The 24,416-nt window shown below is 39.2% G+C and overlaps 1 protein-coding gene across 2 annotated transcripts in view; it reads right to left on the bottom strand.

The window, feature by feature from the left end:
• Window positions 1–15,887: 15,887 nt before the first annotated feature.
• Window positions 15,888–24,416, bottom strand: part of CLEC12A (C-type lectin domain family 12 member A) — a 30,545-nt gene continuing 22,016 nt past the window's right edge. For both annotated transcript variants that reach the window (XM_064284635.1, XM_064284634.1), the window contains one exon: window positions 15,888–18,317. In XM_064284635.1, the coding sequence (XP_064140705.1) occupies window positions 18,155–18,317 (163 nt within the window). In that variant the 3' untranslated portion in view covers window positions 15,888–18,154. The remainder of the gene's footprint in view (window positions 18,318–24,416) is intronic.

A 24,416-nucleotide genomic window follows, 5' to 3' on the forward strand; every position in this document is an offset into this window, starting at 1 on the left:
CCATACAGACCGTGACAGATGAAAAGAAATTGAATGAGAATAGAAGAGGGAATAATACTGAGTCTTATTCAGAACAAAGATAGGCTTAAACTGGGCTAATTTTATTTGTGTGCTCACTTAGCTTTTTTTTTTTTTTACCCTTATTTGCATAATCAGGAGCCTGGTGGACATTCTCTTCCTCTCTTCCTAATAGAACACATTGTGTTTAGGATGCAGTGTGTTTGGATAAAAATGGGGTACCATAAAAACATTGAAAAGCCAGAAGTTTAGGAATATTTCACTTAGTGTTAACAAATCGAATATAAAAATACACATTTTAGGAAAAGCATGTTCTCATTTGTAAACCTTGATGAAATGGAAAAAAAAAAAAAAAAACCAAGACTTACTGTGAAGCTCAGAATTTCACATAGTTAAAGGTCTCCATCCTTTAACAATTGTTTCTCCATCCTTCCAAATGTGCTTTGATTGTCACGAAATAACCTAGATAAAAATCTGTCGATAGCATAAACTTCTTTTAGAAAACTTGTGTAATTGTTCACCTCATCGCCAAGGCACCTGCTTTCTTCTTACAGGTACAGATAAACATCCCAATCCAATATAATAAACTTTGTCTTCGTAAACCTAAGGGCAATGCGTTTTATTTCATAGCTGAACTTTGCCAATTTAACCTTGAAAAGGAAAATCAATATTTTTACTTAGGGCTTCAGAAACATTCATTTATTCCTTCATTCTACAAATATTAATTGAATGCCTACTATGTGCTGGGCATTATTTCAGAGTAAATTGTAGAAAAATATTTCTCTTAATGGTGATTGCACTCTATGCTACATATATTTCTTTGTAAATATACAATGATATATATATATATATTTCCCAAGGGTAAAATTATACTGCTAAGTAGTGATAAGTACTATGAAGAGAACTAAAACAAGATAAAAGAAAGTGTGACAAAGGAAGGAAGGAAGGGTTATTTAAAATAGGGTGTTCATGGAAGACCTCCCTGCAGAGTTGACCTTTGAGCAGAGACATTAATCACATGAAAAACAAGTCCCGGTGTTAGAGGGGAAGAGTGTTCCAGGTATCAGGACTATACCATGCAAAGATCTCAAGACCTTTGTTATTCAATAAAAATATGCTAATTTCCCACTATGGTACTGTGCCTACCATCTCTATTATTTCCTGAAATCATAATTCGAGTCAGAATAATTTCTAAAAGTAATTATTTTCACTACCATTTTAAAGGTTTTCTGTTTTCTTTATCTTTCCTCTCTCCTTCTATTTCTTCATAATATGTTCCCTATTTTCAATTTCTGGCCCAAAACGAATCCCTTGCCAATTCTAAGCAAGGTTAGAAATATATCAAATCCTGGGTGTCCTCATCTGACATGAATAAGAATTAATTCATGTATCAACCTCTGGAGTCCCTGATCCACTCCAGTAACTTCCTACACAATTGGCGATTCAGGTGAGTTTCTTTGTTCAGAATTCTTTAACCTTTTTCTTTCCTCTTTGTCAGAAACGCTTCATCACTGGCTATGTCTAAACTGACCAATTTGTGAATCTAGCACCCATTGAAAAAATAACAATTAAGCAAAAGTTGGAATAAACCAAAAAAGTGAAGGGCATGGGATATGGCTCCTATGCTCATGACAATGCCCAGGAGAGCAGTGATGAAAGTCCCAGGATGAATAGTGCAGCAGGCCTTGCAAACCACTCTTTCAGAATGAAGCAGGAGAACTGAGGATTCTGGGAAGGAGGGCTCTGAAAGAAAAGGACACACCACAGAATAAACAATATGACTGAGGATCTCAAAATCCTAAGGATATGATATAAACAGAGAAATAAAGACAGACAATCAAAGAAAAAAGCATAAAACAGTAGCAAATGATACCCAACTGTGAACCAAAGAAATTTTGGGATGACTTTGAACAATCGGGTTGTTGTTGTAACATGTGGTCTAGTTGGTTCCAACTCATGGCGACCCTGTGTACAACAGAATGAAACACTGCCCAGTCCTGCACCATCCTAACAGTCTTTACTATGTTTGAGCCCATTGTTGCAGCATTGTGTCAACCCATCCCCTGGAGGGTCTTCCTCTTTTTCACTGACCCTCTACCAAGCACGATGTTCTTCTCCAGGGGCTCGCCCCTTCTGATATGTCCAAAATACATGAGACAAAGTTTCACCATCTTCACTTCTAAGGAGCACTCTGGCTGTACTTTTTCCAAGCTGGATTTGTTCGTTATGCTGGAAGTCCATGGTGTATTCAATATTCTTCACCAACACCATAATTCAAAGACATGAAGTCTTTTTTGGTCTTCCTTATTCATTGTTCAGCATTTGTCTGCATATGAGGTGATTGAAAATACCATGGCTTGGGGTCAGCCGCACTAAGTCCTCAAAGTGACATCTTTGCTTTTCAACACCTTAAAGGGGTGTTTTGCAGCAGATTTGCTCCGTGAAGTAGGTTGTTTGATTTCTTGACTGCTGCTTCCATGAACATTGATTGCGAATCCATATAAGATGAAATCCTTGACAACTTCAACATTTTCTTCCTTTGTTATGGTGTTGCCTATTAGTCCAGTTGTGAGAGTTTTATTTTCTTTATGTTGAAGTGTTGCTGAAGGCTATAGTCTTTGATTTTCATAAGTACTTCAAGTAGTCTTAGTTTTCAGCCAACAAGGTTGTGTCATCCCCATTTTGCAGATTGTTAATTAGTCTTCCTCCAATCCTGATGGCACGATCTTCTTCGTTCATCTAGCTTCTCAGATTATTAGCTCATCGTACAGATTAAGTACAATGAAAGGAGATAACCCAGACACACATCTTTCCTGACTTTAAGCCACACAGTATCCCCTTGTTCTGCTCGAATGGATAAGGAAGAGCAAAGAAGAATTGATGCCTTTAAATTGCAGTTTTGGAGAAGAATATCGAATATACCGTGGACTGCAAAAAGAAGGAACAGATCTGTGTTGGAAGTTGTATGACCAGAATGTTCCTTTGAAGCAAGGGTGACGAGACTATGTCTCACTTGCTTTGGACATGTTATCAGGAAGGATCAGCCCCAGGAGATACACAATGCTTGGTAAAGTAGAGGGTCACTGAAAAAGAGGAAGACCCTCAATGAGAGGGATTGACACTGGTTGCAACAATGGGCTTTAGCATAACAACGATTGTGATGATGGTGCAGGACCAGGCAGTGCTTTGTTCTGTTGTACGTGGGGTCCCTATGAGTTCAAATTGATTTGATGGCACCGAACAACAACAACATATACAATGCAATACTGATATTTTCATTTTTCCTTTTATTGCATTACCTAGAAACATTCAGATTAAATTAGACTACTAGTACTTGTAGTATGCATCCTTGTCTTAGAATAGATCACCAGCATTATGCCTCTCAATATGATTATTTTTGTGGTTTTTGTCTAATATTTAACATACTTCAGTAATTTTCTCTCATTTCTACTTTATTAGATAGGGCATAATCATATTGATTATTGAATTTCATCAAATGCCATTTGACAAAATCATATGTCCCTTTCTAACCATTTTATATAAAGAATTATGTCAGTTAGTTTGAAACAGTGAACTATCTTCTCATTTATGGGATAAATCCTACTTGTGTAGAGTGTATAAATCTTTTATATTTTACGCAACTTTTTTTTTTTTAGTTTATTTATTTATTATGTTTAACCTGGGTTAACAATCCATGACCAATTCCACTCAGTTTTTGTATGGTCCATGAGCTAAGAACATAAAACTGAAGAATATGCAACAGATGATGGGTTTTAATGTGTGTATGCATCCGTATGTAATAACCAGGTGAAGATACAGAAGATTACCATACTCCAGAAAGTTCTGTCAAGCTCTGCTCCATTTACACTCTAATGCTATACTCTATTGCTGCTGACATTTAGTCTTCCAAAACCTGGCCTTCAATAAGCACTTGATTTCAGGTGACTATAAGTGGTAACATAAGCGCATTTTTGTTACGCATACCGTAGAGTGTCAGTGTCCAATTTAAGAGTGGAGTTGAGTCGTTGATGATTTTAAATCTGGATATTTAAAAGAAAAAAAAAATCCCATAATTTTATCCTTAATCTGGTTCCCAGGACAATTGCATCAGCCAGTGTTCAGTCACAGAAGCAGCCACTGCAACTGTGTGGTGTGGGGAGGGGCCGCTAAGGGACATTATAGAGGATTTACAGTGGGGAAGAATCTGGATCTTGGAAGGCCTGTGTGTTTATTAGCCTATGAGTGACATAACAAATTACCCAAAGCTTAAACCAAAAAAAGAGAAAAACAAAGTCATTGTCTCCGAGTCAATTCCAACTCACAGTGACCCTACAGGTCACAGTAGAACTGCCCTATAGGGTTTTCAAGGAGCACCTCCCCGTGGATTCGAACTGCTGACCTTTTGGTTGGCAGCTAAACTCTTAAAAACTATGCCACCAGAATTTCCACCAAAACCTTAGTGGCTTAATAACAGAGACTTACTTCTTCAAGTTCTGGAGGCCAGAAGTCCAAAAATCAACTTCAGTGAGCTGAAATCATGGTGTAGGGAGGGTCATACTCCTTCTAGAGGATCTATGGGAGAACGATTTCTTGCCAAGGGTTGGCAGCATTGCTTGATTTATGGTCACATCACTCATTTTCAGCCTTTGTGGTCACACATAACCAAAAAAAACCAAAAACAAAACTGTTGCTGTCAAGTCAATTTCAACTCACAGCAACCCTGCAGGACAGAGTAAAACTGCACCGTAGGGTTTCCAAGGAGCACCTGGTGGATTTTAGCCAGGTTTATCTCCCCATCTGAAGATCCTTAACTTAAGCACATCTACCAGGACCCTTCTCCTGATAAGGTGACATCTACAGTTTCCAGGAATTAAGCCCTGATATCCTTAAAAACCAAAATCAAACTTGTTGACATCAAGTCAATTCCAACTCATAGTGATCCTATAGGACATAGTAAAACTGTCCCCTAGGGTTTCCAAGGAGGGACTGGTGGATTCAAACTGCTGACCTTTTGCTAAGTTCTTACCTGCTATATCCTTGGGTGTCCACTATTTAGCCTGCTACAGTTTGGGAGAGGGAACATTTCAAGAATTCGTGTTTATCTGACCTCCATTTGTGGGACTACAAAGGGGGAGCTCTTGGTGAGTCCTGTGAAATTTTCCCCTTTTGTGGAGGACACAGATTATGTGGTACCTGTTGCCTTTGAGAAAGATGCTGTATCTCTGGGAAATGCTTTCTCCATAGACACCATTGTCTTTCTGGAATCATTGTTTCTGTGGAAGCTGCTTCTCTGCAGGAATGCAACCCTGCACTTGTCTCCAAAGGAGAGTCATACCAAGGAAGTCAACTTCCTCAGGATGGTGACCCTATAGCCAGTACATGCATTATTGCTTTGGAAGAGTTTGCATTCTACAGACCTTACATAGAATTCAGTCCTCTGACGGGTTTAGGAAACCTACCAGCATATAATATACCCACTCTAATACTGCTACATCTTTGAACGTTTTATTCCTCTGTTTTTTCTGCCAAGGCAATTATGGCATTTCTTCCTTGTTTAGTGCGGACCATTCATATTTTCATTCTTCTAGAAGCAATCCTATTAGAATGTTTGCACCTTATCCCAGAGTTTTTGCCAGGTTGCTAAAGACTCTATCTTAGGAACATGTCCCCAAATCAATAAACTCTCTCTTATCTAATGTTATGCCCCTCCCCCCCGCCCTTGAGCCAGCAGCCTGAGAAGCTAGTCCTATGTGTACTCTCCCTACTCCTGTTGGACATATTGTCTTGGTCCTGCAATTTCTTTCTTTTTTTATGAGGCCCAGAATGTCCTTGGCCAGGTTGTCTGGTTGTTTGCCTTGTGACCAGGAGGAGAAGTCAGTGAAGACTTTTAGGGTGATGAATCTTGACTTGTAGTGAGAAGCCTCTACATGGTGTGTAAGCAAAGTGAGAGTGCTAGCACCTAATACAGAGAAGCAGCCCTGGTCATGCAGTGCTTCAGTGCCCAGCTGCTAACCAAAAGGTCAACACTTCTAACCCACCAGCAGCTTTGTAGAAGAAAAGACTTGGGTATCTGCTCCCATAAAGACTACAGACTAGGAAGCCTGATGGGACAGTTCTACACTGTCCTATATGGTTGCTATGAGTCAGAATTGACTTTCAGTCACCCAAAACAACATCACAGTTCCCTTCTGCAATCTCAGAGAGTTCAGAAAAATCTGTGGAGAAAGATTTTGGGGGTCCTTAACCAAGATGTCCCCTTTTATGCCAAAGACCCTAATACTGGAAAAGCAAGCTTGCCTTGGTTAAAATTTTAACATTCTTTGGAGCTCTGATACTTTTATTATTAAGACATATGCCTGGTTCTCATCTTTCTCTGTCCTCCAACTTCATGAAGTGAGAGCCCCTCTACAGGATGCCCTCACAACGTTCACAAAACTCTTTTTTTTTTTTTTTTCCTTTTTGCTGGGTTGCTCACTTTCAGTCTTACATTATACTTTTCGATATGTTAGTTGAGCTTAGCAACAACCACACAATTCCACTGTCTATATAGTTCTCACTCCCCTTATGTATCTGAAATTCCTAATACCTCTCACTATTTAGTTTAACATCCTCCACTGGTTCACCATCCCAGTTTACCACTTGTGAATTTTTGACAATTATGATACAGCTTTTTATCTGGGCCCTATTTTCTCCACTACTACCAGTGATGAGTCCCTCATTGCCAGCTGGGCTGCAGGTGATTCAGGTCTTAAAGTCTGTTTTCTTGGGCCTTTCTTGCTACACCACTGTAATAGGTTTAATTCCCCGAGAAGCAGACTCTTAGATGAAAATGACCTTGTAGGGGGTTTATTGTGCAGTGTGCCTGGGCTTAAGTACCTGTGGAAGAGAAGAAAAGAAAGAAGTCTGTGCAGAAGGAGAAATTGATAAGTGATGTATTCTAAAGAAAGCATTTGGCTGTCTTTATGCGGAATTCGGAAACCCTGCTGGCATAGTGGTTAAGAGCTATGGCAGCTAACCAAAAGGTTGAGAGTTGGAATCCCACAGCTGCTCCTTGGAAACCCTATGGGGCAGTTCTACTCTGTTCTATAGGGTCACTATAAGTTGGAATCCTCTCTAAGGCAGCGGGTTCGGTTTTGGTTTTCGATGGTAAATTCTGCGGCCCTGGTGGTGTGGCGGTTTAGAGCTTGGCCACAAACCGGGAGGCCCACAGTTGAAATCCATCACTGCACCTTGAAAACAACATGGAACTGTTCCGTTCTGCCCTATGGGGTCGCTATGAGTCGGAATTGACTGGATTGCAATAGTTTTTCTTTCTTTTTTTTTAAATGGGGAATTCTAAAGAAGCCCTCCTGGCTAAATGATTAAGGGCTTGGCTGCTCACTGAAAGTTCGAAAGTTTGTAGGGACTAGCCCCTCCGTGGGAAAATGACGTGGCGATGCAATTCTATAACGAATTATAGCCTTGGAAACCCTTTGGGGCAGTTTTACTACAGGGTCTGTATGCGTATGAGTCAGAATCTGCTAAAGGGCGATAAGTTGTTTTTGGGGGGCAGGGGCAGAATTCTGAAGCTGGGATCGCCCTTCAGAGTTTCCCCACATTGGGACAAGTGGGCAGGGTGATTTTACCCCATGCTTACCAGTCACCGGAAACGGAGGGAGATACGGAGAATATGGGGGAAGTGGATGTTACTTTGACAAAGCGACCACATTGCATGGAATTTTTTTCTTGCAGCCATTTAACAGATTTTTTTTTAATTTATTGTCATTTGTTTTTGTGTACTGTTATAAACGGTATTGCTTTTTAATTGTCCTTTTTTTTTTGCTGCCTATATATATAAAAAAAATTTTAGCAGCAATATACATTAGCATATTATTGTATACAAATATTATCCAGTGATATTGATAAATGTGTGTATGCATTCTAATATTTAAAAAAATATTTAGATATTCTAATAGTGTTGGATTTTTAATATACACCAGCATATCGTTTACAAAAATGTTTTGTTTGTTTCTCTCCCATTTTGATATTTCTTATTTATTTTATTGGCTAGAACCTTCACTAGATAGTGGAGCTTGTTAAAAAGAAGGATTGATAACAGCTATCATTATCTTGTTTCAGATCTCAAAAGAAAAACAAGTCACCATCTTACTGCAAGTTGGAAGAAGTACAGCCAGCATGTTCCTTAGAAGCAAGAATAGTGAAACTTCATCTCACTTACTTTGGACATGTGATCAAAAGGGACCGGTCCCTGGGGAAGAATATCATGCATGGTAAAGCAGAAGGTCAGTGAAAAAGAGGGAGATGCTCAACAAGGTGGATTGGCACAGTGGCTATAAGAGTACACTCAAATATAGTAACAATTGTGAGGCTGGTGTAGGGCTGGGCAAATATCCTTCTGTTATAGGGAGGGTTGTTATGAGTCAGAACTGACTTGACAACATCTAACAAAAAATAAAAAGTATGATGTTAGCTTTTGGGTTTTGTTTGTTTGCATTTACTGTCCATAAACCAAAAAAAAAAAAAAAAATCTGTTGCTGTCAAGTCAACGAATGTCAATTAAAAAAAAACAAACCCATTGCTGTCGAGTCGATTCCATATTCCTTATTAAATTAGAGAGACCTTCTGCTCCCAGTTTTCTGAGAGATTTTATCATCATTGGGTGTCGAATTTCATCAGGTGCTTCTAGGTCTACAGAAATGAACTTATTCTCTCTCTCTGTCTTTCTCAATGTTAAATCAATCTGGCATTACTGGAATAAACCCTAATTTGTAATGATGTTTTATTCCTTTTATGTTTATTTGGTTTAATTTTCTCTGATTCTCTATAAGGTTGGTATTTATCCTATTTATTTTAGGAAGAGTAGGAGGGGGAATGAGCTTCACATTCTTGTCTTCTTACCAGAAAACACTGTGTTTATGTTCATCACTGTCTGGAGTATATCTAGATGATAAATTATGACTTTATGTTACTTTCACATAGCAAAAGAGGAGAAAGAGGAAAGTTTGAAGATGGAAACGTTAAGAAAAAGTTAGAAATTTTAGTCTCACAGCATCCTTATTCCGTTTTTGTAGTCTATGCTCCCTAAAATTGCCTTCAATTACAAGATATCAGCTGGGGCAAAATAATTGTACTAACTACCCTCTTCCCTCTGGAATTTTAATCCTCAGTGTACTTTCAGTCTTCACAGGACTCATAAGTTTCTCACATACGAATTTTTTTGTTTTAATACAGTCATCGTAATAAATACATGGTCCAAAAATATATCCACAATATATCTTATCATTTAAATGTCCCTTGTTTCTTATGTACCTGGAAGAGAAAAATAAAGAATTACTCTTGGCAGGACAGGCAAGACACTGACTCCAAAATCCTATTCTTATATTTACTGACTGTCAAAATGGTCTGACGATGCAGTTGTACTATGACATACAGAGATATGAAACCAAGTCATAATATAGAAAGTGGTAGTTTCGAACCAGCTTGTAGAATTAAAAAAAAAAAAAAGAGAGAAGAAAAATAACATATAGTTCAAAGACTTTAATTTCGGGAAAAGCTTTTCTTATTTGAAAACTAAAAGAAAGCCAGAATGACTAAGAAATTGTGGTGAAGGTGAGATATGATGTTAGAAGAGTTCAAACAGAAGTGGAAGACAGATTACCCACAGGTTTCATTAGCCAGAGGGAGGAGGTAAGATCTGTTAGCCAGAGGGAGGAGGTTAGATTTGTTAGCCAGAGGAAGGAGGACCCACTGGAAGCTTTTAATCAGGAAAGAATAACAGTGGTTTATTATTATTTTTTTTAAGACCACAGTGACTGTATGTGGTGAACAAATTTCAGGGTGAGAGCACAGAAATCAGGGAAAATAGCCTGAAAACTAATGCGATATACCATATGAGAGAGAATAGTGACTTTGTTTACTTGTATTAAGTGTTGTGATGACCCATGAAAAGATTAAGAATATATTTTGATGTTAAAATTCATAGCACAAATTTTTGAATTGTTTATAAGGGATTTTTGATTTGAGAAAGTTGATGGATAATGAAAACACACTTTTATTAGCAAGACAAGAAAAAAAAAGGTTGCAGTGGAATTGATTCTGAGCATAGTGACCGTATCGGGCAGAGTAGAACTGTCCCATAGTGTTTCCAAGGAGCAGCTGGTGGATTCAAACTGCTGACCTTTTGGTTAGCAGTTGAGCTCTTAACCACTGCAACATAGGATGGTGGTAAGAAGCACAGCACAGTCTCTAGGGCTAGAATGCCTGGGCTTCAATTCTTGTTCTGTTGCTTATCACTTGTGGACTCTTGGCCAAGTTACCTAACCTCTATTTATCTCAATTTTTACATGGGTAAAAATTGGAAGAGCATAAATTAATCACAATGAAATGATTTAATAGAAAAGAGCCCTGGTGGTTCAGTAGTTAAGTGCTCATTTGCTAACTGAAAAGTCAGTGGTTTGAACCCAACAGATACTCCTCAGGAGAAAGATGTGGCAGTGTGTGTCCATAAAGATTACAGCCTTGAAAACCCTATGTGGAAGTGCACCTCTCTCCTATAAGGTCTCTGTGAGTTGGAATTAACTGGATTGCAATGAGAATATACTTAGAACAGTGCCAACACAAAGAAAACACTTGATCGTTGTCAGATTTTTATTTGTGTATTTAATGAGATGAGAGTGGTTGGAGAAAGTTAGCAGGTTTAGGGGAAAAAATATTCTATTTTTTCCATTTTTAATTTGAAATGAAATTAGAGCTCCATGTGAAAATGCCAATTAGATATTTTAGTATTTGAGTTTGAAGATCCAAAGAATGGCTGTAAAGAGGCATTTGGGAGTTATGATGATTGAAGACAAAGGATAGAATGAGTTAACTTAGAGAAATATATTGAGTGACACAAAAAAGGGAACCCAGAACTGAGCCTGGAGTTTTCCGACATACAGCATTTGGTCCAAGGAGAAGAGTCCAAACAGGAGGCTGAGAGGGAGCAGATATTGTGATGGCACACAACCAGACTGAGTGTGTCCATGGGGCTATGCAAAGGAAGAGCTTAAAGAAGAAGAGCTGCTCAACTTGGTGAATGTGGCAGGGAATTCAAGTAATAAAAGAACAGAGATGTGATCATTGGGATGAGACAAGGACATCGCTTGTGACCTAGACGAGACAGATGCTTCACAGAATAATGAGGACAGAAGCCTAATTCAGTCAGTTAAAAAGAAAATGAGATAAAACGATAAAGATCATGGAAGAAAAAATTGGGACAACCCTAGGAGCCCTAATACAAGGCATAAACAGAATACAAAACATTACCAAAAATGATGAAGAGAAACCCGATAACTGGGAGCTCCTAAAAATCAAACACCTATGCTCATCTAAAGACTTCACCAAAAGAGTAAAAAGACCACCTACAGACTGGGAAAGAATTTTCAGCTATGACATCTCCGACCAGCGCCTGATCTCTAAAATCTACATGATTCTGTCAAAACTCAACCACAAAAAGACAAACAACCCAATCAAAAAGTGGGCAAAGGATATGAACACACATTTCTCTAAAGAAGATATTCAGGCAGCCAACAGACACATGAGAAAATGCTCACGATCATTAGCCATTAGAGAAACGCAAATTAAAACTACGATGAGATTCCATCTCACACCGGCAAAGCTGGCATTAATCCAAAAAACACAAAATAATAAATGTTGGAGAGGCTGCGGAGAGATTGGAACTCTCATACACTGCTGGTGGGAATGTAAAATGGTACAACCACTTTGGAAATCTATCTGGCGTTAACTTAAACAGTTAGAAATAGAACTACCATACAACCCAGAAATCCCACTCCTGGGAATATACCCTAGAGATACAAGAGCCTTCATACAAACAGATATATGCACACCCATGTTTATTGCAGCTCTGTTTACAATAGCAAAAAGCTGGAAGCAACCAAGGTGTCCATCAACGGATGAATGGGTAAATAAATTGTGGTATATTCACACAATGGAATACTACGCATCGATAAAGAACAGTGACGAATCTCTGAAACATTTCATAACATGGAGGAACCTGGAAGGCATTATGCTGAGTGAAATTAGTCAGAGGCAAAAGGACAAATATTGTATAAGACCACTATTATAAGATCTTGAGTAATAGTAAACCTGAAAAGAACACATACTTTTGTGGTTACGAGGCGGGGAGGGAGGGAGGGTGGGAGAGGGTTTTTTATTGATTAATCAGTAGATAAGAAATGCTTTAGGTGAAGGGAAAGACAATACTCAATACATGGAAGGTCAGCTCAATTGGACTGGACCAAAAGCAAAGAAGTTTCCGGGATAAAATGAATGCTTCAAAGGTCAGCGGAGCAAGGCCGGGGGTCTGGGGAACATGGTTTGCGGGGACTTCTAAGTCAATTGGCAAAATAATTCTATTATGAAATCATTCTGCATCCCACTTTGAAAGGTGGCGTCTGGGGTCTTAAATGCTAACAAGCGGCCATCTAAGATGCATCAATTGGTCTCAACCCACCTGGAGCAAAGGAAAATGAAGAACACCAAGGCCACACTACAACTAAGAGCCCAAGAGACAGAAAGGGCCACATGAACCAGAGACCTACATCATCCTGAAACCAGAAGAACTAGTTGGTGCCCGGCCACAATCGATGACTGCCCTGACAGGGAGCACAGCAGAGGACCCCTGAGGGAGCAGGAGATCAGTGGGATACAGACCCCAAATTCTCATAAAAAGACCAAACTTAATGGTCTGACTGAGACTAGAGGAATCCCAGCAGCCATGGTCCCCAGACCTTCTGTTGGCACAGGACAGGAACCATCCCCAAAGACAACTCATCAGACATGAAAGGGACTGGTCAGCGGGTGGGAGAGAGACGCTGATGAAGAGTGAGCTAATTACATCAGGTGGACACTTGAGATTGTGTTGGCAACTCTTGTCTGGAGGGGGGATGGGAGGATAGAGAGAGAGAGAAGCCGGCAACATTGTCACGAAAGGAGAGACTGAAAGGGCTGACTCAAGAAGGGGAGAGCAAGTGGGAGTAGGGAGTGAGATGTATGTAAACTTATATGTGACAGACTGATTGGATTTGTAAACGTTCACTTGAAGCTTAATAAAAGTTAAAAAAAAAAAAAAAGAAAATGAGAGGTAAGAAATTGCGAGTCAGTGACCAGCAGTGTCACCAATGGGCTCAGGGGTACAGACTGCACTGAATGATGCTGTCAGAGTGGGTAACACCAAAATGACTGTCTATAAAATTTTTGTGCAGTGTTTCAGGAGAAATTTGTTATTATTTTTTATAAAAATATCCCCGTAGTTAGTTATAACAACAACAACAGAAAAAACACTTTTAGGAAGCCCAGCTTACATGTATCAATATACCTACAAGGCTAAAACTCTATGCTAAGTTACTTTTGAATGTTGTCTAATGCACTAGGGTCCGTTCCGAGTGAATGTAAGCTGTTTTGACTTATTGTTCTAGTAGAAATGAAGAAAAAAAATTTTCTCAGATCAGTGGTCATATACCATATACCTGAGGCCATGATAGTCTGCTCTAGCAAAGATAACTTATTTGGCATTAGAGCTTTTATTTGGACTTGTTACTCGTTTGGGATTTTGTTAGTTCAAGGACATCCTCCAGGATCCTTCTGGTTTTTATATAGATCAGAATGGTGAATTAAGTAGAGATATTATGAGGGGCGAAAACTCTGGTGGTGTAGTGGTTAAGTGCTACAGCTGCTAACCAAAAGGTTGGCAATTTGAATCTGCCAGGTGCTCCTTGGAAACTCTATGTGGCAGTTGTACTCTGTCCTATAGGGTCGCTATGAGTCGGAATCAACTAGACACCACTGGGTTTGGTTTGTTTTTGTTTTTTTTTTTTTGGTTAGAGCAGCACCCCACTCTCCGTACCAAATTTTATTTTAGTAATCTATTGCTGCCATAACAGAAATAAAACAAGTGGTTGGCTTTAAAAAAGAGAAATTTATTTTCTCACTGTCTAGTAGGTTACAAGTCAAAATTCAGGACTTGGTCTGCAGGGGAAGGCTTTCTCTCTGTGTCAGCTCTGGAGAAAGGTCCTTGTCCTCAATCTTCCCATGGTTGAGGAGCTTCTCAGGCACAGGGACCTCGTGTCCAAAGGATACATTCTGCTCCTGGTGCTGCTTTCTTGGTGGTATGAGGTCCCCAGCTCTGCTTGCTTCCCTTTCCTTTTATCTCTTGAGAGATAAAAGGTGGTACTAGGCACACCCCAGGAAAACTCCCTTTATCTTGGATCAGAGAGGTGACCTGAATAAGGGTGGTGTTGCAATCCCACCCTAATCCTCTCAACATAAAATTACAATCACAAAATGGAGGCCAACCATACAATACTGGGAATCGTGGCCTAACCAAGTTGATATACACATTTTTGGGGGGACTTAACCGAAACCCTGGTGGCATAGGGGTTAAGTGCTACGGCTGCTAACCAAAGGGTCGGCAGTTTGAATCTGCCAGGCATTCCTTGGAAACTCTATGGGGCAGTTCTACTCTGTCCTATAGGATCACTATGAGTCGGAACAGAATCGATGGCACTGGGTTTGGTTTGGTAATTCAATCTGTGACAGCTACTACCCAAAAGGTTGGAGGTTTTTTTTAAATAATTTTTATTGTGCTCTAAGTGAAAGCTTACAAATCCAGTCAGTCTCTCACACAAAAACCCATATACGCCTTGCTACACACTCCCAATGACTCTCTCCCTAATGAGACAGCCCGCTCCCTCCCTCCACAAGGTTGGAGGTTTTTGTCCACCCAGAGGCGCCCCAGAATGAAACCTACCAATCTACCTCCAAAATCTCAGTCACTGAAGGTCCTATGTAGGAGAGTCCCTGGGCATTTCCAAGGGTTGAGCGCTCAACTAGTAGCTGCAAGGTTGGCAGTTTGAGCCCACCCGTAAGGGTCTTGGAAGATAGGCCTGGTGATCTGCTTCTGAAAGGTCACAGCCTTGAACACCCTATGGAACAGTGCTATAAAACCCAGATGGGATCACCCTGAGTTGGAATTAACTGCATGGCAACTAACAACAACAAATGCAAAGAAGCAGCTGCCTCTTCTCCTCCTAAAAAGAAGAAGAGAGGAAGAAAGAAAAAAAGGGTGAGCAAGGAGTGAGGGACAGGCAAGGAGTGAAGGAGGGAGAGAAGAAGGAAGGAAGAAAGAAATTAAGAAAGGAAGAGAAAAAGAAAGAAAATAAAATCCCATGGAGGACCGTTCTACTCTGACACAACTTGGGGTCACCATGAGTTGGAGCCAACTCTGCCACAAGTGGTGGGTATCTAATGTTCTGCCCCCCGCCCTTTGTCTGCACTCTGGCATATGTACTCTCCCTACTCCTGCTATTGTGACATGTTGGCCAAGTACTGCAATTCCTGGTTGTTTTTTTTTTTTTTTCTCCCTGGCCAGGTTGCCCAGTTATTTCCCTTGTGGGTAGGAGCTAAGGTGGGTGAAGATTTTAAGGGGGCTGAACCTCAACTTTTAGTGAAAAGCCTCTACGTTGTTTTCAAGCAAGGGGAGAGTGCTAGCTATTAATAGGGGAGAGTAGTTAACTTCTCTAGTCTCGGAGAGTTCAGAAAGAGCTGTAGATAAAGATCTTGAGGGAAATTAACCAAGAGGTTTTCGTGCTTCCCTAACCAATAAAACTTTTGCAAAGGTTTTCCTAACCCTTGCAAAGGATAAAGGGCCCTAACCTTGGCAAAGCAAGTTGGCCTAGGTTAAAATTTTCACATTCTTTGAAGCTCTACAACTCATGTTATTAAGTTCTTGATCTGGTTGTCAGCTCGCTTTGTTCTCTAATTGCAGGAGATGTGTCACTTTATAAGATACCCTGACAGCATTCATGCTTAGCTTTTTTTTTTTTTTTTTAATTTATTTTCTCATAGTCTAGTAGGTTAGAAGTCCAAATTCAGGGTATTGGCTCTAGGGGAAGGCTTTCTGTCTGTCTTCTTCTTCTTTTCTGATTATTCACTTTCAGTCTGCGTTTAATTGAGCTTAGAAACAACTGCTAATTCCACTGTCCTTTTACTTTTTATCTGTTCCCTCCTATACTTCTCAAATACTTTGGTGGTATAATAATTAAGTACTCAGCTGCTAACTGAACACTTTGCGCTTTGAACATATCCAGCAGCTCCATGAGGAAAGACATGGAGATCTGCTTCCATAAAGATTAAAGACTAGGAAACCCTATGAGGAAGTTCTTTTCTGTCACATGGGGTCACTAGGAGTCAAAACTGGCTTAATGCCAGTTAAAACAACAACAGTGCATTCCCTTCCACTGGTTCATCAACCCAGTTCACCACTGGTAGGATTTTTCACAATCAGTCTGTAACTGTGCCTCATACCTGTAATGGGGTCCTCCTCATTGTCAGCTGGGCAGCAGGTGATTCATGGCCCGTATTTCTGCTTAAAGTCTGCTTTCTTGGACCATTCTTCCCACCCACTGTAACAGGTTTGGTTCCCTTAGAAGCAAACTTTTTGATGGAAATGAACTTGTGGGGGGTTTATTGTGGAGTGTGCCTGGGCTCACTACCTGAGGAAGGGAAGGAAAGACAGCAGGGTTGGGCAGAAGGGAAAATGATATATTCTCAGTGGAGTATTTGACTGTCTCTACTGAGCATTCCTAGGAGGTACAAACAGTTAAGCTCTCTACTACTAACAAAAATGTTGGTGATTTGAACCCATCCAGAGGTGCCCTATGAGTAGATATCGACTTGATGGCAACAGGTTTGGTTGGTTTGATTTAGAGGTGCCATGGAAAAAAAAGCCTGGTGATCTTCTTCTGAAAGGTCATAGCTCTGAAAACCCTGTGGATCACAGTTCCACTTTCCGACAGTTGGGGTCGCATAATTTGGAATTGACTTGAAGGCAACTGGTTTTGGTTTATGAGGAATTCTGGTGCTGGGATTATTTTTCAAAGTGGCTCTACGTCGGGGAAAAGGGCAGAGTCATTGTTCCTCCATGCTTACCAGTCATTAGATATTGAAATCCTTGGGTAAGGGATGTTACTTTGGGCTGGGGAATGACTGCAGATTGTGTGCAATTTTTCCATGTAGAGCTTTATCTCACTTTTATTTGAGTTAGTGCTATTTTAAGTTTTGAATGTTTTTTTAGATGGTATTATTTTTTTTAATTTTACTTATATCTGCTAATATATAGAAATATGACTGACTTTTATAGAGATTTTATCCCATTATTCTGATAAATGGATTTATTTAAATATTTCATATATTCTATTGGACTTTTTAATGTACACAATTATTTAAAAATAAAAATGTTCTTGGTCCTCCTTTGTACATTTTTATATTTTCTATTTCTTTTTCTTGCCTTATTCCAATAACTAGGTCTTTCATTACACAGTAAAAAAATTACACAGTGGAGGTTATTAAATAAAAGAAATGGTAATGACTATCTTTATCTTGTCCAGAACTCAAAAAAAAACAAAGACAATTTTACCAAGAGGTGTATGATCTTAGCCTTAGGCTTTTTGTTATCTTCACTTTTTTAAGGTCGACACAGTTTATTAGATTAAGGAAGTCTTCTGCTTCTAGTTTTCTGATAGGTTTTATGATGACTGAGTGTTGAATTGCATCAAATGCTTCAATATTTATAGAAATGATCCTTTTTTCCTCTTCCACTCTTTCTATCAAAATATTGAATCATCCTGGAATTACTGTGAGCCCCAATTGGTCAATACATATTTATATACACATAATTTATATATATATTTCAAAAAGAACCCCATTGCTGTCAAGAAAATTCTGACTCATAAATATACATAAATCAATATGTTCTTGGATTTAATTTTCTCTGATTTTCTATAAGGTTGGTATTTATCTTGCTTATTTAACGAAAAGAAGGGGAAAATCAGCTTCATGTTCCTGTCTTCTGACTAGAAAACACTGTAGTTATGCTCATCAGCATTTGCAAATTATGAATTTTCATTCCTTTCATTAAGAATATGAAGTGAAAGAAGAAATTTGAAGAGGTAAATGTTAAGGAAAAGGTAGAAATTTAGTTTTACCACATCTTTATTCTTCTTGTATATCCCAGGATATACCTGCTCTCTAAAGTTGCCTTCAACTACAGGATATTAGCTGAGCCAAAAAATTGCACTAACTACCCTCTTTCCTCTGGAATACTAAGCATTTCAATCTTCACTTTATCAGCCAGTTTCTGACATACGAATGTTTTTCTTGCAGTACAGTCATCATAATAAACATATGTGGTGGCTTTATATCCACAGTATTTATCATTTAAGTGGTCTGTGTTTACTGTAAACCTGAAAGAGAAAATAGACAATTATAGTTGGCAAGTCAGACACCTGAAACACATTAACAAAAAATTACCTTTCCAACATGACATTTTTGCTCCTAAGGTCTGAACTGTCTACAGTAAATTTGCGTTATTGTTCGCAGTATCAAGGATGTCCACGTTACTTGTTTTAATCCACAATTACACAATGTCAAAGACTTCCTTGTTTCTTTTGTCTTCTCCACTTTCTTACACCTGGATTATTTGCTGTCCCTTTCTTCCAGGATTAGCTCACCCACCCTCTTGTCTAATATGATATAGAAGAGTGCTATTGCATAAGATTCCCCAAGTGGTGTTTCCTTCTAGCCAGTTTCGGACATTTTACTATGAAGTTCTGAATAACAGCTGCTTGGCTACTAATCTAAAGGTTGGTGGTTTGAACCCACCCAGAGGCTCCTCAAAAGAAAGGTCTGGTGGTCTACTGCTGAAAAGCCAACCACAGGAAACCTATGGAGCACAGCTCTACTCTGCACACATTGGGTCCCCGTAAGACAAAATCGTGTCAAAGGCAACTGGTTATTGGTTAGACTAGATTAGTGATCAGGGGCTATGCATTTAAGCCAAACTTGTAAACTGAGATATTTATCATTTGGAGAAATATAACATCAATACTTGGGCCAATAAATAAGGATTAAGATACTAAATAAGTTCCATGATTGAATTTTCAAGAGGGAGATTTCCTATTTGTGGTGACACAGTACAGATGACATTGATCACCAACCCCTTCCAGAAAAACATCCAAAAATAGCAATAAGGTGGGGAAATGTTATAGATATACATTTCAGATATAGATATATATCATATACTTTCACGCTTATAAGCTAGGCGCACAAGACAGATGATATGAAAACCGGGCCGAGTTAAAGGGTGACACAAACAGAGGATGCCTGTATTAACAAATTACAGGCAGATCTGCCTGAGTACAGACTTTGTCAAAGAGGATAGCACACTCTGCAAGATCAGCAAATGGCACTTCATTTGATACATCTCGTTTGAGATAAGTGGACTGGATTCAGAGACCCGGATAGACCTACTTGAGATTGGGAGCTTTACGAGGAAAATGAAAACAATTTATGTTTAAATAAGCCAATCACCCATGTAGTAATCCAGAAAAAAAAAATAATAATAATAATTCATGGGAAGTAACCATAGAGCTGGTAATCCTTACTAGCTGCAGAGACGAGAAAGCTAATTCACCCTCCCCAAAACACAAACAAAAGTAACAGATACGGTATATACTGGGTTTCATACAGAGCTCGGGAGATGTTCCACCGGTCTGGAACAGGCTCATTTAGCTCACAGTAAAAATACTTAAAAGAGACACAACTGAGGCATCAGGACACAGAAATGTCAAATATAAACAAATGAAAGAAGGTATCATGCAAATATTAACTAAAATGATATCAATCCAAAGCCTTTGCCATTGAGTTGATTCCAACTCACAGCGAGCCTATAGAACAGAGTAGAACTGCCACATAGGGCTTCCAAAGAGCGGCTGGTGAATTTGAAAGCCAGCCTTTTGGTTAGCAGCCTGAGCTCTTAACCACTTTGCCACCAGGGCTCCACAATGATATCAGTGAAACTAAATTAATATCAGACAAAATAAACATTAAACAAAAAAGATAGAACCAGTGTAAGTTTCAATATAACAAAAATTTAAAAGTAAACGTGGATAAACTTAAAGAGTGTCAGTATGTATGACAGAAGTACAGATAGAACGTAACCTAAGACCGCTGTAGTGAAAAATTTCAATATACTTCCCTGACATTGATCAACCAAAAAAAAAGTAGAAGATTTAAACCTCATAATTAATAAAGTTGATCTAATCAACCTATACAAATCCTACATTTATTAACACTAAAAGCACACATTTTCTCAGGCAATCAAGATATTTATAAATTTCGTAAATGTAGTGGGCAAAAAACCAATTCTCAACAAATATAAAATAATATGTAATATTCAGACAACATTCTAGGATCAAAGTCTAATTAATTTTGAGAATAATGGAAGGGAGATATGTGAAAATTCCCCCATATACTTGCATGTGAAGCACATGCACTCTTAAATAACTCAAGTTCAATGGAAAAAAAAGAAAATTTCTAAAATACTCAGGAATTTTTATAATTAAATACACCAAGTGCTAGTTTTCAATTTGTAGCCTTTCAGTCCCAAATCCACCCATTTTTTGCCCTGTTTTAGGACACTGCAGATACTTCCCCATGGCCTTTGTTAGTACAGGGAGTTTCAGGGGCACTGGACAAAGAAGGGAATTAATTCCTGGTTTTGATGATTTTGTCCTTTGCTCCTATGACAGGGTGACTTGCGGGTAATTCTTTTTGCCAGTTGTATGCTGGAGACACAGTGCAATACACCCTCCTGGAAATTGTGTCAGTACTTCCTTAAACAACTGCCCTGTGAGTTTGGCTAGATCTCCAGGGAGCAGCTTCTTAGTGGAAGAGGTTTCATCCAGTTTGTTGGAATCCGATGAGTGATTTCCCTGAAATTCACCCCAATACTGCAGCAGGTGATTTCCCAAGTAGTTTTGCTAACACCTCAGAAGAGAGAGTCCTTAAGAATGAGTGTTTGCAACATTCCAGTTAATGGATACATGGAGTTTCACCAGCAGGAGGCTTTCTTTTTGCCAGCCCTGGCCTGCAGGAACTCAGAGAGCTTCTCTGACATCTAGTAGGCCACAAACACACCCTTTCCAAGGGTGGGAAAGTCATAAATTCAGGCTTGGGTGGGGACCCTCCCATAAGTTTCAAGTACTTTCTTTGGGAACTGCTCCCTGGGCCCTCATCTCTCAGGGATTTCAGCTCTAGAGCTCTTTCTTTGCTAGAGGTAATCTCCTCTCGCCAGTTAACAATTCTTAGCATTCAGTTTATCCTGTTCAAATTGCTGGTGATCACTTCCATTTCCTGAATTAACCCTGAATGATAAAGAATTGCTAAAGGAGTGGCCTGTGGAGATAGACACATGAAGATGTGATTTGGGGATTAATTTGTTCAAGTTAGCTTCAGCCCAGTGCTCAGCTCCTTGCCAGTGGAAAATGAGATATTAATGATCCAAGAAACCTTAGCGGCATCACCATTAATCAGGGTATAATCTCTGATTAATTGTGATGAAGTACCAACTGAAGCAAGTGCCTTGAAAGCCCCAGTCGTGCTGCACTAAATCTTAAGTTAATAATGACAACTACGAGGACTATGGTGTGGGATGGAATTTCCCGAGTGCACAGGAGCACTTACAGAAAGAAAATAATAAGCTCAGGGTTTTTACCTCCCATTTAAGTCATGGCCTGAGAATTGGTGAACTTCTAAACAGCTTGTAACCACAGTCTTATTCATGATAATCAAATATAAATTTAACAGTGTGTTGTTGTTAGGTACCACGGAGTTGGTTCTGACTCATGGCAACCCTGTGTAAAACGGAACAAAACACTGCCTGGTCCTGCATCATCTTCACAATTGTTGTTATGCTTGAGCCAATTGTTGTAGTCACTGTTAGTTCACCTTGATGAGGTTCTTTTTCACTGACTCTCTTCTTCACCAAGCATGAAGTCTGTCTCCAGTGACTAGTGCCTCCTGATGAAAACCAAACAATAACTAACCCACTGCCGTCGAGTCGATTCCGACTCATAGCGACCCTATAGGACAGAGTAGAACTGCCCAATGGAGTTTCCAAGGAGCGCCTGGCAGATTCAAACTGCTGACCTCTTGGTTACCAGCTGTAGCACTTAACCACTATGCTACCATGGTTTCCACCTCCTGATGACATATCCAAAATATGTGAGACAAAGTTTCATCATCCTTGCTTCCAATAAGCATTCTGGCTGTACTTGTTCCAAGACAGATTTGTTCGTCCTTTTGGCAGTCCTTGAAATATTCAATATTCTTCATCAATGCCATAATTCCAAGGCATCAATTTGTTTTCGTCTTATTTATTCATTGTCTAGCATTCATGTGCATATGAGGCAATCCATAACACCATGGCTTGGGTCAGGCATGCCTTAAAGTGACATCTATGCTTTTTAACACTTGAAAGAGGTTTTTTGCAGCAGATTTGCCCAATGCAATGTACTGTTTGATTTCTTGACTGCTGTTTCCGTGGTCCTTGATTGCGGATCCAAGTAAAATGAAATCCTTGACACCTTCAATCTTTGTTCATCATCATGTTGCTTATTGGTCCAATTGTTAGGATTTTTGTTTTCTTTATGTTGAGGTGTAATCCATACTGAAGGCTGCTAACCAAAAGGCTGGCAGTTTGAATCTACCAGGTGCTCTTTGGAAACCCCATGCTGCAGTTCTATCCTGTCCTATCGTGACGCTATAAGGCAGAATTGACTTGACAGCAATAGGTTTGTTTGGTTTTTGGTTTACATACGTGTGTGTGTGTGTGTGTGTGTATTTGTTGTTTTTGTTGTATACAATTGAGTTGCTTTTGACTCATAACCACCCAATGTGTGGAGAACAGAACTGCTCCACAGGATTTTCAAGACTGTGACCTTTTGGAAACAGATCGCCAGGCCTGTCTGCCGAGGTGCCTCTGAGTGTGTTCGAACCACCAACCTTTCATCTAGTAGTTGAAAGCTTAACCATTTAGACTACCCAGGGAGATAAATACACAGGAATACATTATCCTAAAGGGAAGGTAAGCACAGTGCTTACCTTGCTTACCAGATCATCTGTAATGAAAAATTCCACATTCTTTCAACACATCAATGATTCTGCTTCTAAACTGCCACGTCTTTATTCCACGGGGCCTCTGGTGGGGTCTAACTGCTGACCTTTCGGTTAGCAGCCGAGTGCCTCAGTACTGTACCACTAGGGCTCTTCATATTTTTTCTAGTGTCTTATAAATGTATTGCTTCCATTTACATTTTTAATTTATTTGAAGTATTAAGAGGAAGTATAAATATGTTTTCATTTAACTGAATAACTAATTGTGCCTGCTAACTTATTTTGTACTTCCTTTTTTCCCAATAATCTGAAATTCCAATGTCTAACCATTATTAAATTCCCTGGATACCTTTTTTGTCTAAGTTAAACTGTTCCATTTATCTATTTTTCTGTCACCATATCTTAGTTACAGGAGCCTGAGTTGCACAAGTGGGGTGTAATCAGCTGCCTACCTAAAGGCTGGTGGTTTCAATCCACCTGCAAAGCCCTAGAAGAAATGCCTAGTGAACTGCTCCCTAAAGATGACAGCCAGAAAATCCTATGATGCACACGGGGTTCTACTCTGTATCACAGGGGCTTGACTCAAGGGCAGCAGATTTTAATATTCCAATAACTTGATAGTTTTTAGTACCTGCCAAAGAAATTTCCATTATAAAGCTTCAATTCTTTCAGAAAACTACAATGGCATTTGCCTAATTGCAAATTATAATTAATCAAATATGAACAACCAGTAATCCTAGTACGATTCTCAGTAGCAATGGACTAAATGTGTATAAATTAACTAGTGGAGATTTAATCTCTTAATAATATAAAATTTTTCCATCTAGGAACATCAGATGGCTTCTTATAGTTCATGTTTTGTTTTATAACTTTGCTTCAAGTGGTTTAGTTTTCTATATATAGTCCACGTATCTCTCATTAAATACAGACCTAGATATCAAAGAAAGAAAAAAAAGATTCTACTTCTAGGCATGCCTGGCATCTGTCTCTCTCCCAATCCCACAGCACCTTCCTACAGGATCAGAGCCTTTTTTCAAATTTACAATCCCTGATAGGGACAGATTACCCAGGAAACAAGGTAAGCATGGGCATACTTGTGCTTTACTAATCTGTAGTGAACAATTTCACATGGGTTACACCACATAGATTTCCCATGTGAAATTGCTCACTCCAGATTAGTAAGTAAGCATACAGTAAGCCCATACTTACCTTGCTTACTGGGTAATCTGACCCCGTACACCTAGAGAAAGATAGGGGTATCAGAAAATCCTTTTTTTCTGGTGTCTGAAAACCTGATTTCAGTTTCACAGTTGAGAATTACAACTTCTCATCCTGTTTCCTGACCTAAGCCAATTCACAGGCCCATAGCTCTTTAATTGAAAAGAAGA

The sequence above is a fragment of the Loxodonta africana genome, chromosome 4 (genome assembly GCF_030014295.1).
Source record: "Loxodonta africana isolate mLoxAfr1 chromosome 4, mLoxAfr1.hap2, whole genome shotgun sequence".
Classification (NCBI taxonomy): Eukaryota; Metazoa; Chordata; class Mammalia; order Proboscidea; family Elephantidae; genus Loxodonta; species Loxodonta africana.